Below are 21,684 nucleotides of genomic sequence, written 5' to 3'. Positions count from 1 at the left end.
TTTTAAATACCAATATCAAGTTAATGTTACATTACAAAACAGTTTTTTTAAGTAGGGTTAGAGTGAGGTGAGTTTTAAAACACTACACTGAATATTAGTGTTACTGAATATTTCTCCCAAATAGAAATTCCCCAAAATTATGGCAAAGCACATTTTTTCTAAACAAAAAAAATTGTAGAATAACCAGCAGGAGACCACTGATGTGTGGAGTGATTTTGGTGGCACTACACTCTGAATAATAGTGAAGTTATTGAATATATTTGGTAGTTTCTCTTTTCAGTGCTGCACTTTGTAGACGGTCCCTGCGCCCTCGTCTCACAGCTAGCTGACCATACAGACCAGAGTTAATGTCCAGCCGCTCGTTTTGATGAACATACGGTTGTAGCTCGTTGTCTATCTTACTACGGCAGGAAAGAGCCGTCGTTTGTGTTCTAACAAGGTTATGAGTTATTGATCCGGGAAGTTCAAATCTGTGAATATATTTCCAACTTTACCGGACTAAATCCTACCACATAAGTCAGTTACGTATCATGTCAAAACCGGCTGCGCTCGCTCGCTGTGCTGTAAGTTTCGTTCTTCTGTTTTGAGACGCTGCTGCTGTTTGAGAGGCTTTCACGTGAGATCATCGATGTGATGATGAGACTCCACCTGCGCGAACTGCGGACTCACTGAAGTTACTGTGAGTGACTACTGTGCACTCAGGTGGCTGTAATTCAAGACAAGCTCGCTACGCTGTCCGGTGGCCGTGTGATGATATTTTTTCACGGGGTATCAAGGCCAAAGTGCGGGGCAACGGCGGCCACCAAAGTGTTTGTTGAAGAGTGTCGGAGTGTCTGTTCCAGCCCCTCCCCTCTCTGTGCATGAAGGAGGAGGAGGGGCGGGGAGCAGTGCAGAGAGCTCCGGGTCAGCGGCTCGCCCGGAGCAAGGATCACAGCGCAAATTTGAACTATATCGATGTATGCAATATGGTCTAATTCCATATCACATTTCAAAAATATATCGATATAAAACTTATATCGATATATCTCCCAGCCCTAAATCCACTGCTGTGTAGCAGCACAACCAGTAGTGAGGGAATTAGTGAGATTTCATTCAGCATTCATTTTCATTCTGGTTTCCTTCATCTGATAACCCTGCTCATGTGGTGCGAATGGAAATACAGATATTCATATTCGGAAGTGCTGCACAATTTGGAAGCACAAGCATTCTTGCACAGGATGCAGGATTTTATGTCCATAGCGTTTGACTCTCTGCTTATTACAAACAAGTGAAAGTGTAAAACCATTTTTCAACGCCAACTTTCCAGCATTAAGCTTTTTGTATAATGGGCTGGTTTATTGGGTTTAGTCAAAACTTTGCTGGAAGAGTAAATGATAAAATCTCACACATTCTAGATGATAAAATTGCAAACTGTTTTAACATACCAGATTCACTACCAAGAACCAAGAAATACTAGCAGCTCTATTGAACAAGGTTCGACTTACAATAAGTTGCTCACAGAGATTAGCCGTTTTTAGACAGAGCACCAGGCCACCAATCTGCCCGTCCTTTTGGCGGCTCGGTCCACAGTTTTAGACAGAAGGCGGCAAATTGGGGGTTTGTTTTGGTCCGCCGATTTTCGCCTCAGAAGGTACACTTATTTCCGCCGCGCCTGCTATCTAAAAACGAGTCGTCAATGTGCCGGCCTCTGCGTGAGATGGGCGGAGGTGTCGATGACCTGCGCTGTTGTGCGACCCACAGCCAGGGAGTTTTAAAACCAGGAAACAGCTGATCACAGCTGCAGTCAGTCCATCACTTCATCCGCGGACATTAAGATGAGTAACTGGACAGCCGCTAAGATTCAGGAGATGCTAGCGTCTCCTCGGTCTCTGTAGCTGTTTGGTTGTGTTAGCTTGTTGTTGTAGCAGCAAGCTAAGGACGGTCGCTACTTCAAATTAAAAGCCCCCCCGCTAAGAACCCAGTTCTAAACTCCAATGGGGTGCAATGTAAAGCTCTTATTTTGAAGACAAATTCTATATCAACTGTTCACAGCCCAACTTCGAGCTTCATGTCACATCACATGTTTACGCCTACCTCAGAGGCGGCTTTTAGAAAAGGAGGAATATTAAGCCTCGGTTTTAGAAAGACAGGCCGGCACATTGCGGCCCTTACCTTGGAGCAAATGTGCCGCCTTTTCCATTTAAAAAGGGCTATTAGCTCTCAGATGCCGTAGAAAGTCTAACCACAACCTGTGGGTAGGTAGGAGCTGGCTTCAAGAGAAATAACTTCACAAGCACAGCAAAGTGAAGCTCTGCAGGTCTCTTGCACGGCCCCTCTACATTTGTGGGCGCTACCTTAATTCCCCCGTGATTGTCGGCGAGCGAGATCTGCCAACGCCTCCCACCTTCCATATCTTACTTATTGGTTTTGCTCTGCTGATCGATCGATGCGCTGCCATCAATGCCATGGCAAGGCTATAAATACTTGTGTATAGGTATTTATAATTTAGACTCCTCCCACGTCCACCACCCCGCCAACCCCAGAGTGAGAGTTCAATGGCAATGTGTGTAAAACACATGACGGAGGCCGTGACTACTTTTCTTTTTTCATCTAGATGTCAGTGCCTTTATTGACAATCCTCAGCATTGCAGCCCAGTCATTTATTGATGAACATGTTTTCTGCCTTGAAGTCATGTTTGAATCTGTATCCATCACCCTCTTTTCCTACATCAAGAGGGAATAAACAAAGGCGCTAATCGTTGTTGCCATTTCCAGGAATACTTTTCATCTGTAGGTCAAAGATGGATTAGAAGAGGCTCAATACTCAGCCCCAAACGCTGGATTTCGGCGAGGATGCAGTGGTGCTACATGTGGGCATAGAAAACCTGCACCCACCATGTACCATGTGGTTCTTGGCAGTGATTCTTTGATCGCAAATACTCCTTCAATTACTCTCTGAACTGAGATTTGAGAAGTTTAGCATCGATATTACAGTTAACACCAATCCCAAGCGGCCAACACACGCATTTTCTGACTGTTGAAAGGCTTCTGCCGAGATACAAAACTAACAATCCAGGCCAATCTGTACCACCCCACGTTCTAATTTAACCCTAACTGGAAGAAAATGGATCAAGAGCAGCCACAGACTTTCAGTTATGGACCTGGCCTGTAGCAGGTGCTTTAAAGAATATTTCTAGTCGATCACACTCTGAATCTTAAATTTTCACTCAATGTGCAGTTGTTTTGGACAAAACATTTTAGATGTGACAGGACAGTGCGGATTTGGTGAATTAGAGTTTCAAACCCAAAAATGTGCTTTAGATGTTCTGGTTTTACTGCTAGTTTCCAAACGTTTGATCTCCAGTGTTTTTGCTACCCAGGACCAGACAGTTTGGATCTGGGCAGGATCCCAGATCTCAGCAGGTACCTTAGTGAGTACAGTCTTATCGTAACTGATAGAGATGATGGCCAAAATTATAATACTACTACCAGAGTTGTTATAAACCTGATGAAACATTTGCTGTAGAAATGGAAAAAACTGACTGAAGGACTTTCCTGAACTGTGACGGAATTCAGACTTTGTAAGAGTGAAAAAGAAGAAAGAGTGGGATTTCCCAAACATTTGCAACATCTTATTCGTGAGTCTTTTTGTTTTGACCAATTCAAGTAGAGTGAGGTCAACATTATTGTTTCAATGTTCCCAGGAACTGTCAGTTTCCTGGAAAAAGGAAGTCTCCATTTACAAGGGGTCAATGTGTAGACAGACTCGGAGGAGACGGAGACGGAGATCCCTCAGACTAGAAAAATATGCTCAGCAAAATCTTATCTAAAGACACATAATCTTTCTTTTTTTTACTCAACACACCAAGATATTGCCTGCTAAAATACCTACTGAGGGAAGGCCCAGCGGGTAAACCTTGGCAAGGAGGTGTATTTCCAAAGGACTGAGAGCTAATTTAGAAACAGCACCTTAATCCCCTCAGGACAGAACCCCGTCTCCTGCCTCAGGGTTCTAAGGCCCTAAGGCCCCGAGCCTCACCAGGCGTGCCTAATGATCGGGTCATGTAATATTAACTACAGGAGGAAGCGGGCCCTGCAGTACCACCCCCACTAACACACATTCATCTTTGACAGGCAGACGATCCAAAAAGCACACACCAGATCTGTGTGTTCTTTACAGGTTACTGGCCTTTAATCTTAAATTAATTTCTGGCCACATTTGTGTAGAAAACACCACCCAAAAAAGCAATTTTCTTTTTTTAGTCCGCTTATGATTGTGATTATCTTGATTTCACATGGTATTTTATGAAAAGTGTTATTGTAATTGATAATTTTACAGTTTTTAATTGGTTGATCACAAGCTGATTAGAAGCTACAATCAAAAAAGGATACTACGTTTTGGTTTTAGATATCCCTTGATTGTCTGGTTGTTTAAATACATTCAATCTACTGAGAGCTTATAAAATTAAATGTTTAAAACCTACACATTTAACTAGAGTCAGTAAAGGCTTCAGGGTAAAACTAAACCCTTTTTTACAAACACCTGAGCTTCAGTACTCACTCAGTGTTGTTTGGGGACCACAGATCATACACCCAGATGCTCAAACAATCACGATGTGCATCTCTTTTGCTCCTTTCATTTTCACAAGTCCTCGCTCACATTGAATCCTCAGACCAACCATTACTGTCTGGTGCAGCCTCCCTGATGACTGTATGCTTACTGTAACTGAACGCTCTATTAGAGTATAGACTCGAGAGGGGACTCAGAAGCTTCTCGTTAACCCTGTATTGTTTTCAACGCATCCAAGACCGCCCACTGTGGTTATCTGTCTTTAAGCCCCTGCTGCGGACTCCCCACATCTCAAAGTCAGTTGCACTGTAGCTCACCCGAATATGTCTCCATGGAGAGACACCCTCAAATTTCTGCTCCCCCATGTGATCTGCTGACTTGACAAGCTATTTCCTGTTATTATAAACCTAAGGGGGCATTTTTTTAAAAGAGCCTTTTCACTGTTGCTATAGTTACTTAGCAGTAGAGACACTGGCTGCAGCATCTCAAGTGGTGGCACTTTCCATGTAAGTGTATGTTACAGCAGCAGAGACCTTTTCTTCGATCTAATTTGAAATATTGAACAGTATATATATATATATAGATATATAGATATAGATAGATAATATTAAATTGTCCGTCATCGGAAGGTAAAGAAATTATAACCCGCAAATCTAGCCGATAATAATAAAAAAGCCAAATTTATGGTTGCCTTTACAAATGCAGTATCTTCACACAGTAGGCGGTGGTATGCACCTTTGTTTTACATTAACACCTTTACATTTATTTCATGAGCAGCCAATAAAAACAGAGAAGAAGAACAACAAACATGATGTTGTCACCCTCATGGACCAAACTGCTGCTCCTCTGTAGAGCCACGCAATGTAGACATGACTCACACATGTCGTCATTGATGTAGTTTTTATTTTTCAAGAAGAACACAACAAGAGGTACAAAATGATTAAATAAACCATCTTGGCTCACTACATCTTAGCCTTTCCTACACTGAAAAACATCCATTTATGCGTCCCTATCTAAGATGGAAGCAAAGATAAACAACAAGACAGAAGAAACACATGGGACAGGTTAACAGCAGCGTCCACCTTTTAGAATGTTCAATCAAGATGTTGCCATCTTGGATTGTTTATTTTTAAAGGTCCTGAAAAGGGAAATTATTCATTATTTCATAACAAAACTAAAACAAAAAAAGCATGGTCTATTATGGCAATTATAGTCTAAATTTGAAGTCAAAGTGGGAGAAAAACATTATGATTGCTTTTGTTGTTGCGTTCTTGCTCTCAAGCTTCGTTTCTAGTCTGTAACTGTTTCATGTTTTAATTACTTAGCAAACATTACTTTTATTTACCGTACATTTTATTTGATTTATACAATAAAGAAACTTATCTCGTCACCCCAAACATCTGAATAGTCACAATGTTATTCGTGTCACATGGCACTGAAAAAATTAGTAAACAGAAGTCGGTATGAACTTGAACCCAAGTGAACCCAAGGGTGCCAATGCAGAGACAAAACGATAATTTATAAAAGAGCTGTGGCGATAACGATTAGATCCTTTCTGACGCAATGTGAATTATACATTTTAAAAGTTTAAGTTGCATAGAGAGTGTCTGTTGATATTTAATGAGATCAAAGATTAAAACATAATGACTTGCATCATTTTGCTGCCTCTGTTTGAATGCAATTACAGAGTCACTACTAACAACTAGCTGCTGTTAAATAATAGAGGGGTTTGGAAAAACAACTTGTTAGCCTACTAATGTTCTGCTTGTATAAAAAGAAGGAATGATGTGCAAGACATTACTGCGAATCGCTTTGTTTTTCGAAGCAGGAACGCGTCAGCCTCATTATATAGCAATATGTCAATCTAAGTCACAAAATACTGTATGTAAATAAGACATATTTACGTAAGACATTGAAAGCTGTTGACAATGAGTCTGATTTATCTTGTCATTTGGTTGAACTGACACACAAGGCGAAGAATAATTTAAACAACATTGTTCCTAAATTGTCCTCTTATACTCTCCATCCAGATGTTCCCTTAAAGTGGATCAGAGCCCGCCAGAGGTGGATGAGGAGGATGGCCTGCTGCAGAGAAGCTTGCAGGATGGGCTGAGGGAGAGCTACGTCAACTCCAACTCCTTCAAGCCTCCACTGGCCCGCTCGTTGCGTATCAAGGAAGAGCTCCTCAGCCAGAAGCACCGCCTCCTGAGCCAGCCTGCTGCTCTTTCATTGGCTAATCTAGAGTCAGTCGGCTTGCTCAGTCATGGCCAGTCCCACTCCTTGCTTGGCCAGAAGGGCTCCTCCTCTTTTTGGGGAAGCAAGGCCCACCTTGAAAGCTTGCTGAAGCTAAAGCAGGCCAGTGGAGCTCTGAGCGGGGCTCTCAGCGACCTCAAAGACCTGCCAACATTCCTGGAGAATCACCACCACAACCACCATGGAGCCTTCTCCTTTAAGAGTTCCCTCCACCATCACCACAATCAGGTCTCCAAGGCTCAACACCACCATAACGATGGCAAGAGAGACCAGGGCCATTCACCTCCTGTCGACCTAAAAATCCCACAAGTTCGGGGCATGGATCTCTCCTGGGACTCCCATGCCTCTGAGTTGTATGGCTTTGGTGCCATGGGGGTTGGGGGTGGTGGCCATGGGGATAGCAACCTGAGCCGGAAGCTGAGAGCCATCCTGCCTAAGCAGAACCGCCGTGGAGGAAGCCTTGGAAGCCTGTTAGATGGGGCCGCTGACTACTGGAGTTCCGACTTGGACCACTCAAGTTCCGGGCCGGCGTACTCCACCTCCGATGTGGAAGGGGACCCAAACTCTAAGCAGCCGCGGAAGAAGAGAGGCCGTTATCGCCAGTACAACAGTGAGATCCTGGAGGAGGCCATAGCTGTAGTGATGAGCGGGAAGATGAGCGTGTCCAAGGCTCAGAACATGTATGGGATCCCACACAGCACCTTGGAGTACAAGGTCAAGGAGCGTTTGGGAACCCTGAAGAACCCCCCAAAGAAGAAGGTCAAGTTGATGATGAAGATGGAAGCAGGAGGCCAGGATTTTCCCGCCGAGTCGGAGAACACGCCCACTGCAACTCCTCGAGATAACGGCCAGCCGCTGGCAGCTGCTGAGCTCAAGGACAATGTAAAAGAAGAGATTGATGACAATTTCAAACCAATCGACTAAACGACTTACACATGTAAACCTCAGTCAAATGACTTAAGTAATTTGAAAACGGATGGGGCTTTATTTGTGCCAATTTACTTTGCAGTATCTGGGTGAGCACAAATGCAGGGATAATATGAGGAGGATTCTTAAAACAAACTGGAGATAAACAACTAATCGGATGGTTTTTAACAAGTATCGCTTGAGCGGTGCTGTATAAGCATTTGTTTAGCTTTTATATCCAGGGGCTTAACAAATGCAGCTAAAGACATTGGTTAAATGACAATTAATGAAATTTCCACAAGCATGCTGATAATCCTCAGCCCAAAAACCCAATCCCCCTCTTTTCTGAACTTGATACACTGAAACGTTGCTGCTTATAAAAGCAGTTTGGACTTTTGGACCATTCCAATTTGGGAAACAATGAGGGGAAAGTTGAAAATTAACTCCTTAAAAAAAACTGACAGATTAGTCCCTTTATTGCTACCCTCTCTCATGGAGTACTAGCTGAAAATTGGTAAGTGAACTGTCTATTACATTCGAAGCCAACTGTAAGGTTTTATCATACCACTGATATTCCTCACCAGGGTTCTAAATCAAAGCCCATTCTCGTATTGCCAGGTAGCCATGACGCTTTAACTGCAAACCTTTTCTTTCCTCCTTAAGATATTCTGCTAATCTCTGTGTGGACGAAAGCAACATTAACCCGTCCTTTTTGAATGAGAAAAGACACACAAGTCATTCAGGGATGCATGTTTGTGAGTTTCGTGGACACTACTGACTTCTATAATTGACATCTTTTCCTCTATCTTTATCTTTTCATTTGATTTGTTTTGCTTTCTTTTGCACTACACTTTGGGTCTGGCGCTTACAGACCAGGTTACCTCGGCATTGTTGCCCTTGCATCATGCACTTATTATGGTCTGTCTCTGAAGCCCAGTTGCAACCTCACAACGGGTCAGAGGTGCACATCGCCTGCATCCGCTGATCCATAATCAGATCCCGGGAAGCTCTAAAAAACCCTCTTTTTTTGCCAAGGGACAAGTTGAGGGGTAATCTGATAATGGATCAGCTGTTTTTAAGGCGGAATGCTACCTCATGGGCCTCCATCAGTGTCTCACTGCTGATCCTGGAATGCCAAAGCCGCCTTCAGGTCGTCCTCCAAATGGTGACCAGCGATGGTGGACTCATCCCCTCATGGAGATCTTTTAATGGATGAAAGCCTTTTAGGATCAGAATGTGAAACTCTGCTGCTATCATGCTGATTATTTAGCTCCTCTATAAGGCTTCAGCTAGCCTTAGCAAATGCGTTTTAGCTCGTCTTAGCTAACAACAATACATTGCTGATGTTTTTATCCTTTTCTAATCAAACTAAGCAGAAGCGACTAAGCTGAGTTTTAAAAGACATTCTTCTCCCTCAAACTTTAAAGGCAGTTTTAAAGGCAGTTGTGCATTTATAGCGGGGTGTTCATTTTGGGATGGTGGGTGGGCGATATGCAGTGGGGAGGGGTAGTTGATAGAGGCGAGGGAAAGGCAGATTTAATATATTATAAATTATTATGACTGATGATGTAAAAGCCAATCCATGATTCTAGAAGATTTCTTTTCTCCTCATTTTAACTCAGGGTAACTGAGACAGATGATGTGGGTTTCAAATATGGTCACTTCCTGTTGGACCTATAGTAGACAAGACAGGGGGACAAGACACGCCTCTCACTATGCTTTGTCTGCAGGAGGGGCCATGTGAGTAAATATGGCAGCAATAGCAGAAAGACCTGCTAATGAATCAAGATAAAGAACAGAAAAAACACTGATGCTGGGTTTGGGGATCGAACTCATGGCGCTTAACTTCTGAAATAGCACTTTTCAAAACTATAAGGAAAAAACAAGAGAGAAAGAAAAGCTGTTTGAGGTTATGCATGTAGTGTAGCTCTTCTCTGGGGGATATGGAGCAGGGAGCGATGAGGAGGACGGAGAGATGGAGGAAAAAAGCTTTAGTGTGTGAAGACTTTCAGAAAGCTGCAGCTTGGACCCAAACTACTCTTTTTTTCCCCCCCTCTCGATTACCTCCACCATTGAAAAAAAGAAAAAAAAACATGAAAAAAAAAATGGTAGACAGCTTGAACAAGTTTAGTTTTGTGTAGTGTCGTTGTATTCCCTCCCCTTGCCGCTGAAGCACCAGGGATTGAAAATCCATCATCATGTTTTACCAGGCGGGGAAAGAATATCCCTCAGAGGACACAGGTGGAAGGAAAAAAAAATGCTCTTGTGGTATTTTCCATCAGGAAAACACCGGAGGAGATGACAAAAGCTTTTTGTTTGTCATGTTCTTTTGCTCTGTGGTAAATGTTGCTCGTCGCTCCCAACACTGCCTGGTGCTCACCCAGTCTTTGAGATTTTAAACATGAGAATTGTACCTCTATGTTCAGATGAAACAATGATGATTCACTCCTTTTGAAATGTATTGTACGTTTTATTTATTTGATTTTTTTTTTCTTTGATTATTCTTTTAAAATGGCATGCACCACTTTTTTTGGCTGATTTTGGGTTCAGGCCAACTCAATATGTTGTAATAAGAGGATTTTAATTTAATCAATCCTGAGCCAGAGACGCTCAAACTCATTCAAAGTTATAAATTGATTACAATCTAATTATAATTAGAGTGATTGACTACCTGTTGCATACAATCTTAATTTTACCCTCAGTGGTTATTGGTTATCCACCTTAAGCTTTGTAGCTCCCTTGGCTTGATGGGCAGGTTTGCATGGTCAATGGGAAAAGCTCTAGAAAATACCCCTGGAACAACAGTATATTTCCAGGGTCGTCATGCATGAAATGCGTCCAACACTTTGACAATGCTGAGCATTTGAGGTGTCTAAAAGGTTGTTGTGTGCGTCGGGTTTGGACTGAGCGAAGGACAATGCACCGATCTGATAGTTAAAACAAGATCGAAGCCCCAGTGTCGATAGCAAAGCACTTCTAATGTACTCGCCTCTGATAAAAGGCACGACGGCTGCTCACTTAGCCAGCTGTGAATACAGTTTAACAAAGCACGACTTTGACAGTGTGCACCCTCCCTCTAAAAGCAGAACAAAACAGAGTCATGGCACTCCAACTGTTTGCCTGTTTCATGTAATGCATGTAAAGCATGGATTTGTGTAGAAACAGTGTAATTCGCACTTAATGCACAGGTTTGCATGGATAAACTTCAACAGCACTTTGAATTCCTGATAAAAGTAATTCCTTGACGGTCAAACTATCTGGGTATAACTTACACTAAGTCCCTAACAAATGTTTTCTTTGTACATTCGGCTCTATAAATGTCCTATTTCTTTCTAAAAAGCACGATTAATTACTATTTTCAGTCCCATTTTCAGCCTTATCTTATCTACTGAGGTGCATGCCATTTAAGGCATATTTATTTCATTTCATTTGATTTTCTTGTTTGGTTTTTTTCTTGTTGGTAGTCATGTGGTTAACGGCTCCCCCTGTCCGAAAAAGTCCTCCTTCTTGCAACTGAGTCTCACTGCTGTTTTTAAAGAAACCTCATACTAGATGATATACTTAAGAGAACAGTATATATCTATTTACAGACCTATATATAAACAAATACATAATGAATGTAGTGAACTGAATATCTCATAACTTACAAATCCAGAACAGTGATCTGCAAAAAAAGATGGCACTGTCAGTTCATTTTTAACAGACTGTTGTTTTTATTATTTTGCTTTTTACTTTCACTTTACGCTGCTTGCATAGGAAACGCAGTCGTTTTCTGACGCGGGTGTGCAACAGTAGCCTTCAGTACTGTAAATGTCTCAGGATCGAGCCAATGGGATGGGCAGCAATATTTGTCAGTCGGAAAATGGCACAGACTTAACTACCTGTACTAGATGTAATTTAAAGACTTATATATACAGTATATAAAATATATGTCGTCTTGGTCGGCAGAGACCAAGTGATATACCTCAATCTCAGAATAATGACTCCTTTCCGTGCCTCGTACTTTTATGTATACCTTATCTGGGAGCCTGGCGAAGGGATAGCCGATACTCTGGGAAATATAGTATCCTCCGCTGTTTCTCTTCTTTTATTATCTGTTCGTTTTTCTTTTCTTTGTTTCGCCTCCCACTTGCAAAGGGGGGAGGGAGACGCTTCAAGTGTCTGACTGACCAATATTTGCCACCCTACCTCTTTTCAGGTATTTTTTTTTTTTTTGCAACAACAGAACCTTATAGACCTATATAATGAGCAACATACTGAGAAAAAGAAACGACCCACAGGGATTGCACAGATATTCCTGATCTTATTACTGGATGGGTTTGGAATGGGAGGGCTATAAACCTCTCATTTCATCCTCTGAACGTAAAAACATTTTAGGATTCAGTCTTCTGATTTCTCCCTGGAGGCGATAAATCAGGTCGGTCCCACCCTGGTCTGAGAAAGAACAAGGTGTTTTTGTTCACTGAGGGTTTTTCCTTTCTTTCTTTTTTTGGTTAGTTGTTTGTTTTTAGGTGTAACGTAACTCCATGTTGAAACTTGACAGTGGACTTTCTTTTCTTTTTTTTGTGCATTTTCTTTTTATTTCTCACACCCAGAGAAATCAGAGACCCAGAGGGGAGATTGGGGGACAGGTGGACAAGTTAACCTTCCTTTATCTGCTGTCTTGTAAAAAGATACATTTCCTTTCCAAAATCTTTTACACTGCATTCCAAAAAACACCCCACACACAGGAAAATGTACCTTTATATGATAAAAAAAAAGCTATATACTTATGAATATATGTATTTATTTTACTGTTTTTTCATTTTCAGGTAAACCAATTGATTTCTCTTTTGTTTTTCACTTTTTTTGTTAACTTAATTTTATTTCTTCTGAGTGAAAGACTGTCAAATACATGATAAAAGAAGAGAAAAATGTCAAACAGCAACTATTGTAACCTCACTAAGTAGACGCCACATGGCATGCCATTTTGTTTCAGGATGGTGTGTGATGAGGCAGGCTGCCAGGAAAGAAAGACCCATAATGTACATGATTGCCATGGTCCTCTCTGCAGAGAGGATTCTTATGTTTCTTTCTGTGTCACGCTGCATATCTGGTTGTCATTTATACCTCAGGTCCGACCACTTCAAAGCAGCTGATTGTACATTAGAAACATACACACAAAGAAGAATCAGGATTTTTAGTGCGGCACGTTTCCAGATTTTTAGATGTAACCGACGGAAGCAGTTTTTGAATACTTGTCGTTTCTTGTTGTCGTCGTTCCTACTGTTGTTTTTCTGAGGACGTCTTCTTTCCTGTCTTTGTTTTCTTATAAAAAAAGAAAAGAAATTCTGTAAAAGCCAGAAGCCAGGTTTCTGTGAATACAATGCTGTATTCTCTCTAGCACATGCAGAACGCACACACATATATAGAGGCATGACGCACCTACAGAAACATACTGTATACTCTCCCTCCTCATCAGGTAGCCACACTTTGTGTGGGCGGTTTATATGTATAATTATGAAGCAGGGAGTCGTTTCTCTTTTAGAAGCAGGTGGGTGTGTTTCGTCTGCAGCATGCAGAACATCAGCCCTGCTGGCTGATTTTGATCTGGCACACTGGGACACTGCTGGCACTGCCTCTGTGAAAATTACTTTGTTTTGTTTCTTGCTTTCAACAAAGACTGCGTTTCTTCCTTTAAAAAACCAACCAAACATCTATCCACCAGTCTTGTTAAAGTACAAATCCCCCCTTAAGTTGTTCCACTGTATACGACCAGTCTGTGATGATCTGTTCATTCCTGCAGTCTCTGTCAGTGACTGCCCGCAGTTTTACAGTTTACTGTGAAGGCAGTAGTATGTCCTTTTCACAGTACGTTGTTGAATTCATATTTACAAAGTCTGTTTAAAGAGACGTGTTTTTCTTTTCTAGTTTGGAGAGTTTTTGGTTTGCAGAATGAGATGTTACATTCCAAACACAGGATAAAAACATTTTCCAGTTTAGAAAAAGCAAGCAATGCTCCTGTTTCATGTCTGGTGACAGCCTTTGCTGGTTGCTGTGACCCAAAGACACAAACAACACAACAAGCTTAACAAAACAGGTGCAGAAATGTTAAAATATCACCAGTAACTTCGTATTTAAAAAGGTCAGGTTTCCAGTCCACAGTGTTTTCAGTCAACAGTCCAGCACTAGGCTTATATCCTCCATCTGAGAAACTGCCTGGTGTGTTCTAGGGTGGATTTTTTCTTTTGACATCCAAGACGACTGCCTCTCTTGTAACAAGATCCATCCTACTTTGAGTTCATTTTTAAAAAATAATAATCAGCGCATTGGACTGACAGTTACAATTCTCCTTATGTGTTATAAGCTTCGCCATGCAGTCATTCCCCCCCACCAGACATTTGTCAAAGTGACGCCAACAGATCTGTTAAAATGTGCATCTCCTCCATCGGGGAGTGCGATGCCAAGTGTTGTAAATGTCAAAGCATTTGTGAAGATGTGACAAGTAGTCTCCCAGTAGCAGTCTGGCTTTGAAAGCAGAGCTGAGTACAGATCTTAAAGGCCAGACACGCCTCTGGAATGATGCTGATGCGCAGCAATCAACACAACAGACACCTTCACTCCCTTCCATTGTAATTAACTAGACAAGAAATTTGGCAGTGAGTTATTTATCAGGAGAATATTTGTTAAGAATGCTACTTTTGGACCCAGAGTCTAGAAATTGGACTCCAAATATAAAAATCTGAATGGTAAAATGAGAGCATGCAGAGTGTGTCTTGCTAATTAGGATTTTGAAAACCGTACCTTGAATTCCTCTTCAGCACAGTATGTAATATAGTTTCTAGTTTCCTTTTTGATATTATCAACATAAGCTGTTGATTTCTATTTTCCTACCCCGGCTCAATAATGAACTACACATATAAATACCATACTAAACTTGTGATTATATGTGTGTTGTTCTTCAATCAGTGGACTCAGGAGTGCCTTTTGAAGACTCTAATCATAATCTCAAATCTGTTTGCCAAGGGTTGGTTTACTAATCATGTATAATCTAACCACCCATGTGAAATCACAGAGCGGTCACTTCAAGAACAGCACTCTCCTCTCAAAGCAAAATTCCCCCCCCCCCCCCGTTATTATGTTGCACTGTGAAAGGCTCGCAGGCAGACATTTTCTCACACTGGCTGTTCTCGCCTCCGACGAGCCCGCGATGCTGGCATGCGTCTCACCCCTCCGCCTTGTCAGAAAGCCTCCCTACAGATGGCAGACAGACAGACTGTCAGATAGACATGGAGGTCTGAGGAGGTGGATGGGAGTGCAAGGATGAAATATAAGTGAAGTACAGAAGAATAAAGGCCGCTGAAGGTCGCCATCCCCACCCCCACGCCACAGTTAAACAACAGGCTTTTAATGGAACGATGCTGAAATTCACTTCACAAACAAACGTTGCCTATCATTAACAGGCGCCACGGTTTATCTGAAACTCCACTTAGAGCGGGGAGGGGATTATTAGGGCCAAAATATCAGAACCTGATGTGCAGGATGAAAAGGAGAATTAGAAAAATAAAAACTAGAACTGTGTGAAGGGAATCTGGTCAAAATGCTCAGTGATAGAGTGCATTTCATGAGGCGCCCTTGTGTGTTGCCATGACAATCTTGCAGCATTGTTCCCATGAGGAGGTGTGTCTGGCCCTTTAGAGCCACCTACATGGACCAGCTGGTCTCTGTTGCTCTGAACTCAAATCCAGTTTATTTCTTGCACTTCTTTGCATAAGTGGTGGCAAAAAAATCCCCGACGCAACACGAAGATGCTGCTTCTCATGTTGATTCATCTGGCTTGGCTGCATTTTCAAAACAAATGCTTTGACAGAAGAGACGATGATACAAACTCTTTGTCCAACACTGGCGAACAAATATTTCCAACAGAATATCTGTTATTCTCTACTCATGTCCTCTTTTTGGGGATTTTTAATGAAAGTTAAATGCTGCAAAGAATTAGCTGGATGTTCTCTCCCACTGGCAGACCCTGTAGACACTGCATCCTCTGGTTGTTTGCCGACTGTGATGATCTCCTGTTGTCGTTTTCCGCTCTGGGAAATGTGTCAGATCTTGATTGTCCCTGTCACTCAAAGAGTGTGCAGTTTCTGGAGACGCACCGTGACGCTGCTGCACTGCCATAGGTGGTCGGTTAGGGCCACGCATTCTCTTGGACACCCCTGTAAATGTTCGATTTTATTGTCACTTTCTTTGATGAAAAGTCATAAACCCTTTCCATCCCCTTCCCTTCACCTTCGCCCGCTAACTATTTGTCATCCCTTCAGCATCCTTGGCCAGTAGAGTGTGAGTGCCGAGGGGCTGACAGACCCTTGTTTATCCCAGGAGAGATGGGCTGTTCCATGGCAGTCCCAGGTCCTTCACCTCTCATCAGGCCTTTTCATAAACCTCACCGCTGCCTCTTGGGATTGTCTCCACGGCTCAGAGGCCACTGAAAATAATCTTACCTCAGCCTTTCTTTTTTTTTCTCTTTCATCTTTTCACAGAGGCTTTGCCACGCTCTCCTCTGGTGAGGAACTTGCATATTTAGAGTTTTTAAAACAGGGCTTGTAGTTCTTTTAGCAACAAGGGTGGTCATTAACCTCTGCAATATTTAGGGAAATAAAAACACAACGTACATCACACACAAACAGTATGTTTGGAAGTCGGTTAATATTTCAGCCTTTAATGAAAATTTCATTAACTCTCTCCACAACAGAGACTCAATGTTTTAAAGGTTAGACCGGAAATGTTGTATGATGTCTCTGATCTCTGGTTTTGGATGTTTCGGGCTCAGGCTTGATTTTTAGTTTCTGTGTTTAAAAATGAAAAAACGAGAAGAAAAAAAATCAGCTAACGAGCAAGGTTGTTTTGTTTAAATTGCCAGTGCAATGCTGTGATCCTCTTGTTGCTTCTTTTTGCCGTCTTTGAAATTATGACGTTTTCTGCGTTTGAACCTTACCTTTCCCTGTTACCTATTAGTTGTGAAGTCTACACTACATGCAGATAACCACACCGGCCAGTGTACTCATAAAAGAGCTCAACACTGGTTCATGGGCGCGATCGATAGTCGGGTCAGACAGGCCGGCACTTGGTGAGCGGATATCGGAGTTCAGTCCTCAGCCAGGAAGTTTGGCAGTACAGAAGATTAAATGTCATGCAGATGATTCCCACTGCCAGAACAGAAACTATTCAGAAACTCTTGTGGAAACCCTCAAACTCATCTGGCTGGAGTTGATTCATGAGAGCCAGAGCATCATCACTAAAAAGGGTCTTAGAAAAGCCTTTTCTTCTTATTATTATTACTTTTGACTGATTCTGTACATTATTTTCAGCCAAATACTTTTTCAGTGCTTTATGAACAGCAAGGATTGTAAATATGAATAACTCTTAGCAGGGGAGGCTCATATGGAGCTGACTTAATGGTCCACCTCGTTTGTCCTCTGACGATCTTACTTACAAGACTTGGACTGTTGCCTTCCCGAATGTCAAAATAAAGGAAAGCTGTTCGTAGAAAACAAGAACGGAAAGAAAAACCGAGCGCTTTGACTGAATCTGCGTTCGGGAAAGTAACGTTGAGTGTTTGTTCCTTCTTTTAGTCTTTGATAATGTTTTCCATCTTGGTGTTTTCTTGGTGTGCAAAAATGTAAAGAAGAAGAAGAAAAAAAAAAACTTACAACACAGAATACCTCAGAAAAGAAATCCATGTAACCTTGACAACCTCCACATATTGTCAGATTCTGTCCATCAACACTCGTCTCCTGGGCACTTTCATCTGCTGTCCTTTGTCTTTGTTTCCATTTCCCCTCTTGCTTCTTCTGCCATGCAGTGTGTAGCGCCCAGTGGAGGTTCCATAGCTTTTTATACTCCTTTGGTTTCACATCCTTGTATGTCTTCTGACTTTAGATTTGTGGACATTCTTGGTCTCAGACTTTGCAGCCCACCTTGCGTTCCTCAGTTAAAGACGAAAAGGAGGTTGTTTTCGAGACCATTTGACAGTCGATAGTCTTAAAACCCTGCAAAGGTGGGATTTCAGCTTAACAAAAAAAATCCTGCCGTCTTTTGATTTTAAATGTGGGTTTTGCTGAAAGGATGAAGGCCAATACGTGGAACACTTGAAGCCACACACTCCCAATGTTGTTCCTTTTGCATACCTCTTTATCTACTTATCTACTCTTTATCGTTGTTAAAAACTGAATGTAAAAAAAAAAAAACGCAAACACAACTAACCTCTAATTTAACTATACATATTTAAGAATAAGAAATACTCTATATGTGCACATAGATATACCTATACAAGCCCCACACATACATAAACACAAATGCATATGTATATACAAATCTCTAATGTCATAAACTTTTATCTTGAAAAGGAAGAGGATGAGCCTTTTCCATTAATGATTCAGGGAAACAATACAGAAGTCCAGTGCAGTATGTTAGGTGAAATCACTCCCACTTTGTTGCTTTTGGTGTTCGTTTTCTTACTTTGTTCTTGCTTGTTATTCCCCATGATGTAGCATAGGGCGAAGGGGCAGGGCGACTTGAGCTTTTTGTTAACAGAAAAAGTAGTGGAACTAGGATCTAGTGTAGTTGTAGTCTTTTCAAGCCTGATTATGTGAAAACGGGGGGGACGGGCGGTAGGGGTTTTTTCTGAAGCCAACACTGTAAAGACGGTATATTTATGAAGATGACTTGGACGTAGGCGCCACTTTGGGGGAGGGGAGGGCTGCAGGGTTGCAGGGGGTGGGATGTCTTCAAGACAGTTGTATATAGAACTGCTTTACCCATCAACCCTCACCTGTCTTTTTCACAGGTGAGGAGGAACTGTATATTGAAGGCACTGAGAAGGAACGGTTTGTGTGTTTTTATGTCTAGAAAAGTAAAGACTGTTTAAAATGAAGGAAGTGGCGGGTGGGGCGTTGAGGATCCTGTTCAGGTTCTCTACAGAACCCAACAGACAGTGAAGTCGTTAGAAAACGCATCTCCCTTAAGCTTCGCTGGGAGCGACGTACGGTTTCGTGAACGTTGACCCTCTCGATATTTTTGCATGCTGGTGTACATACCCCTGTATCAGTCCTTTTGTTCGAAGAGGCTGGTTAATCCAAAAGCGCTTTTTTGGATGTTGTCCGCAGGACAGATTCTGATGTTTTGAATATGAAATATTGCCCCTAAGAAAAAATCCCTTTCCTGAGAAGGAGCACCTAAGGTGTCTGTTTGTCACTGCAACAGCTTTCGTAGTGGTTTTTGGCTAAAGCTCTTTTGCAATCATTTTTTTCCTTGTGTAAAGTAACAAAAAAAAGTGTGTATGAGTGTGAATCTGTGTGGCTGTGTAAGAAATAATGTGAAAAGCTGGCTCTTTTTTTATTTTCCTCAGTTGTTCTTCAAAACAGATTTTAGCCTCAGAGCTGTTTTTTTAAGGAACATTAATCTACCTGTGCTCTTACATTAACCTAAAGGAACAGTGTACAAGTTTGAAGAATTGCATCTCTGAACGTATCCTGGTTGTCTGTAGGAAAAGATGCCCCTCTCTGGGCGCCTTACAGACCCAAATTACATTACCCAGACACCCTCAGGGACCCCAACACTGCGCTCACTCTTATTCAGGTACTTAATCTACACCGAGGCCTAGCAGTGATCCACCTTGACTTTAGTTTATTTTCGATAGCCTGTTCCTATGAAGACAAAAAATAGCGCCAAACTCTTAAATGATCAGAAGCAGTTTTTCGCACCCTCAGAGTTTTGTTAATTTGTGCTCTACTCATGGAATTACTTTTCTTTTTCTGTCATTAAGTTGTCTCTATTCTATCTTTAGTATCTTATGAATGTCAATCTTCTTCTCAGTTCAGGACTGCTGTGTATTTGTTTGCACTCTGTTCTCTCTGACTTGCGTCAGGTGCCGAGGCTTTTATTCTGTGCCAAGCATCGACGTATCCTTCTGGTATTGTGTGGCTACAAATCACCATCGTAACGATGACTTACACCGAGCAAACCTCTAAAAAGACCGTTTCATATAAGTGCACAAAACAGTGATTTGGCTTTTTAATAGCCTCCACTACCCTTCATACAGGATGTTGGTTTAAAAACCACAGGACGCTGCAGTTACAGTACCTCATGTTCGGTCCTGTTGAATTGCTCACTTGACAACGTTTTTCTCTCCGCCACCAATGGCGTTACACACAACAGAGGAATGTGACAGATCTGCCTTTAGTTCTTCTTAAGCTTCAGGGAAAACTAAGTAAGCCTCTCTCACCGCAAGTGAAACCAGGAAAATGGCGGAGCTCAGCTGGGCGCTGTGTTACCTAACCTACAGAACTGTAGAGCTGTGAAGGAACAAGGCGAGAAACAAAAAAGTCTTGCAGTTTTTAGTGAAATTGTTGTCATTTGTACTTTTTAGACAGCCACTCTTCTCTGCTGTGATTAGCTGAAACCTCTGCTGTATGTCGCTAAGTGTTTGTGTTGCTACACACAGGTTGGATTTTGAAAGTCTCCTGTAGACTTCAGAGTCTGCGTTTCACTCAGAACTAGTCATGCAAAAGCAGATATTTCTTAACATGGTTTAGAGGGACAGGAGTGTATTTCAAATTTTGCCGAAATTTTTTTACCTCTTACAACAATCAAATCGGTGACATTTGGTGAGAACTGTGTAAAGGCTCTGAAAAAAGTAAGTTGTATTTTATGTTGTAAGATCTCTTAAGATTACCTTCTACATTCCTGATGTTGGTTTTGGTAGTAAACTGATTTTGTTGTGATAGAGATAGCTCAGATTGGGTTGGAAACGGCTTATGATATTTGGGTAGACGCAGGAAGTGTTGTCCAGGGGTTTGGACTCTAGTTTGGATAGAACAACAAACCTCTCCTTTTCTTCAGTCTCGATTTCTGTCCTGCTGAGGTTTCTAACGTTTTCGTAATCTCACCTCGGTTCTTAACGGGTGGCTGGATGCCCCGCTAGAGGGCCTGCTGGGCTTTTTCCTCTTTTCCGCTGAGATTTTGCTTTTGGGTTTGACGATATACCTCATTCCTTCAGTCCAGCGGGCCCGAGGGGGCACTGTACCGATGCTCAGGATGCTCAAGCCCCCTTTCACAATTTGGTCCCACCTGGACTGTACCTCTCACAAACACATAAACAAACACACACACAGATGTATACACACAGACACCCACACACATACACTTACACACAGGTTCTCCAAATACCCCAATGGACCTCATTTTTTCAATATCTACTGTTTACAGTTTGACAAAAAATTGTATAATTTAAAAAATATTTTTCTCATATTGTAGTTTTATTTATGTACAATATTTTTTTGGTTTTTGTTCTTATTTTGTACCTTGTGAGTTGGACTTTTATTCTTCTAGGCTTATATTATCGATGTCCGTGTAAATGAGCACTTAACAAGGATCACAATAATTGGTTTTAGTTTGATTGACTGCACTATTTTGTTTTCTCTTTTTCTCCCTGTTTTGAATGCGAAATCTGATTTATCTGATTGGGCTAATGAATAATAAATTGTCTCATAATGTCTGTGATTTTTTTTTTTGACAAAAAGATGAAAGTTGATGATTTTATTTCCTAGAGTCCTTTTTTTAAACTTCATTTTGCATTGAACGTCAGGCGATGCTGATTAGATCTGTCTTTGTGCATGTGTAAAATACTTTACTGGTTATGTTATATTCAATTTGGTAAAAAAGAAAAATTGCCATTTTTGCCACACATTTCAGCTGTAATGTTGTGTAAGGTAGTATTCACTGGATGCTAGAACCTTCTTTTCAAAACCACTATTCTTCTAATAAATTTTGTTGTGAAAATAAAATGTCTGTCTCATTTGTGTCGATATCTAACTGGTGTTACCATTTTCAGGATGTAAAAAAATACAGGTATGCGAGTTTCTCCTTTGAGATAGACATTCATCTACTCCTCCATTCCTGACTGAAGGCACATGGTTGACCTCCGACCCTTCCACTCC

At 41.6% G+C, this 21,684-nt stretch overlaps 2 protein-coding genes across 2 annotated transcripts in view; one reads left to right on the top strand and one right to left on the bottom strand.

Moving 5' to 3' along the window:
- lcor (ligand dependent nuclear receptor corepressor) overlaps nt 1-21,531 on the top strand; it is a 90,010-nt gene extending 68,479 nt beyond the window's left edge. Inside the window, exon 7 of the mRNA XM_030426899.1 lies at nt 6,580-21,531. Coding sequence (XP_030282759.1) covers nt 6,580-7,726 — 1,147 coding nt within the window. The 3' untranslated portion in view covers nt 7,727-21,531. The remainder of the gene's footprint in view (nt 1-6,579) is intronic.
- LOC115587496 (MORN repeat-containing protein 4-like) overlaps nt 1-21,684 on the bottom strand; it is a 118,716-nt gene that overhangs the window by 90,750 nt on the left and 6,282 nt on the right. The gene's annotated exons all lie outside the window — the stretch shown is intronic.

This window comes from Sparus aurata, chromosome 1, assembly GCF_900880675.1.
Source record: "Sparus aurata chromosome 1, fSpaAur1.1, whole genome shotgun sequence".
Lineage (NCBI taxonomy): Eukaryota > Metazoa > Chordata > Actinopteri > Spariformes > Sparidae > Sparus > Sparus aurata.
This window is presented reverse-complemented; position numbering and strand designations above follow the sequence as displayed.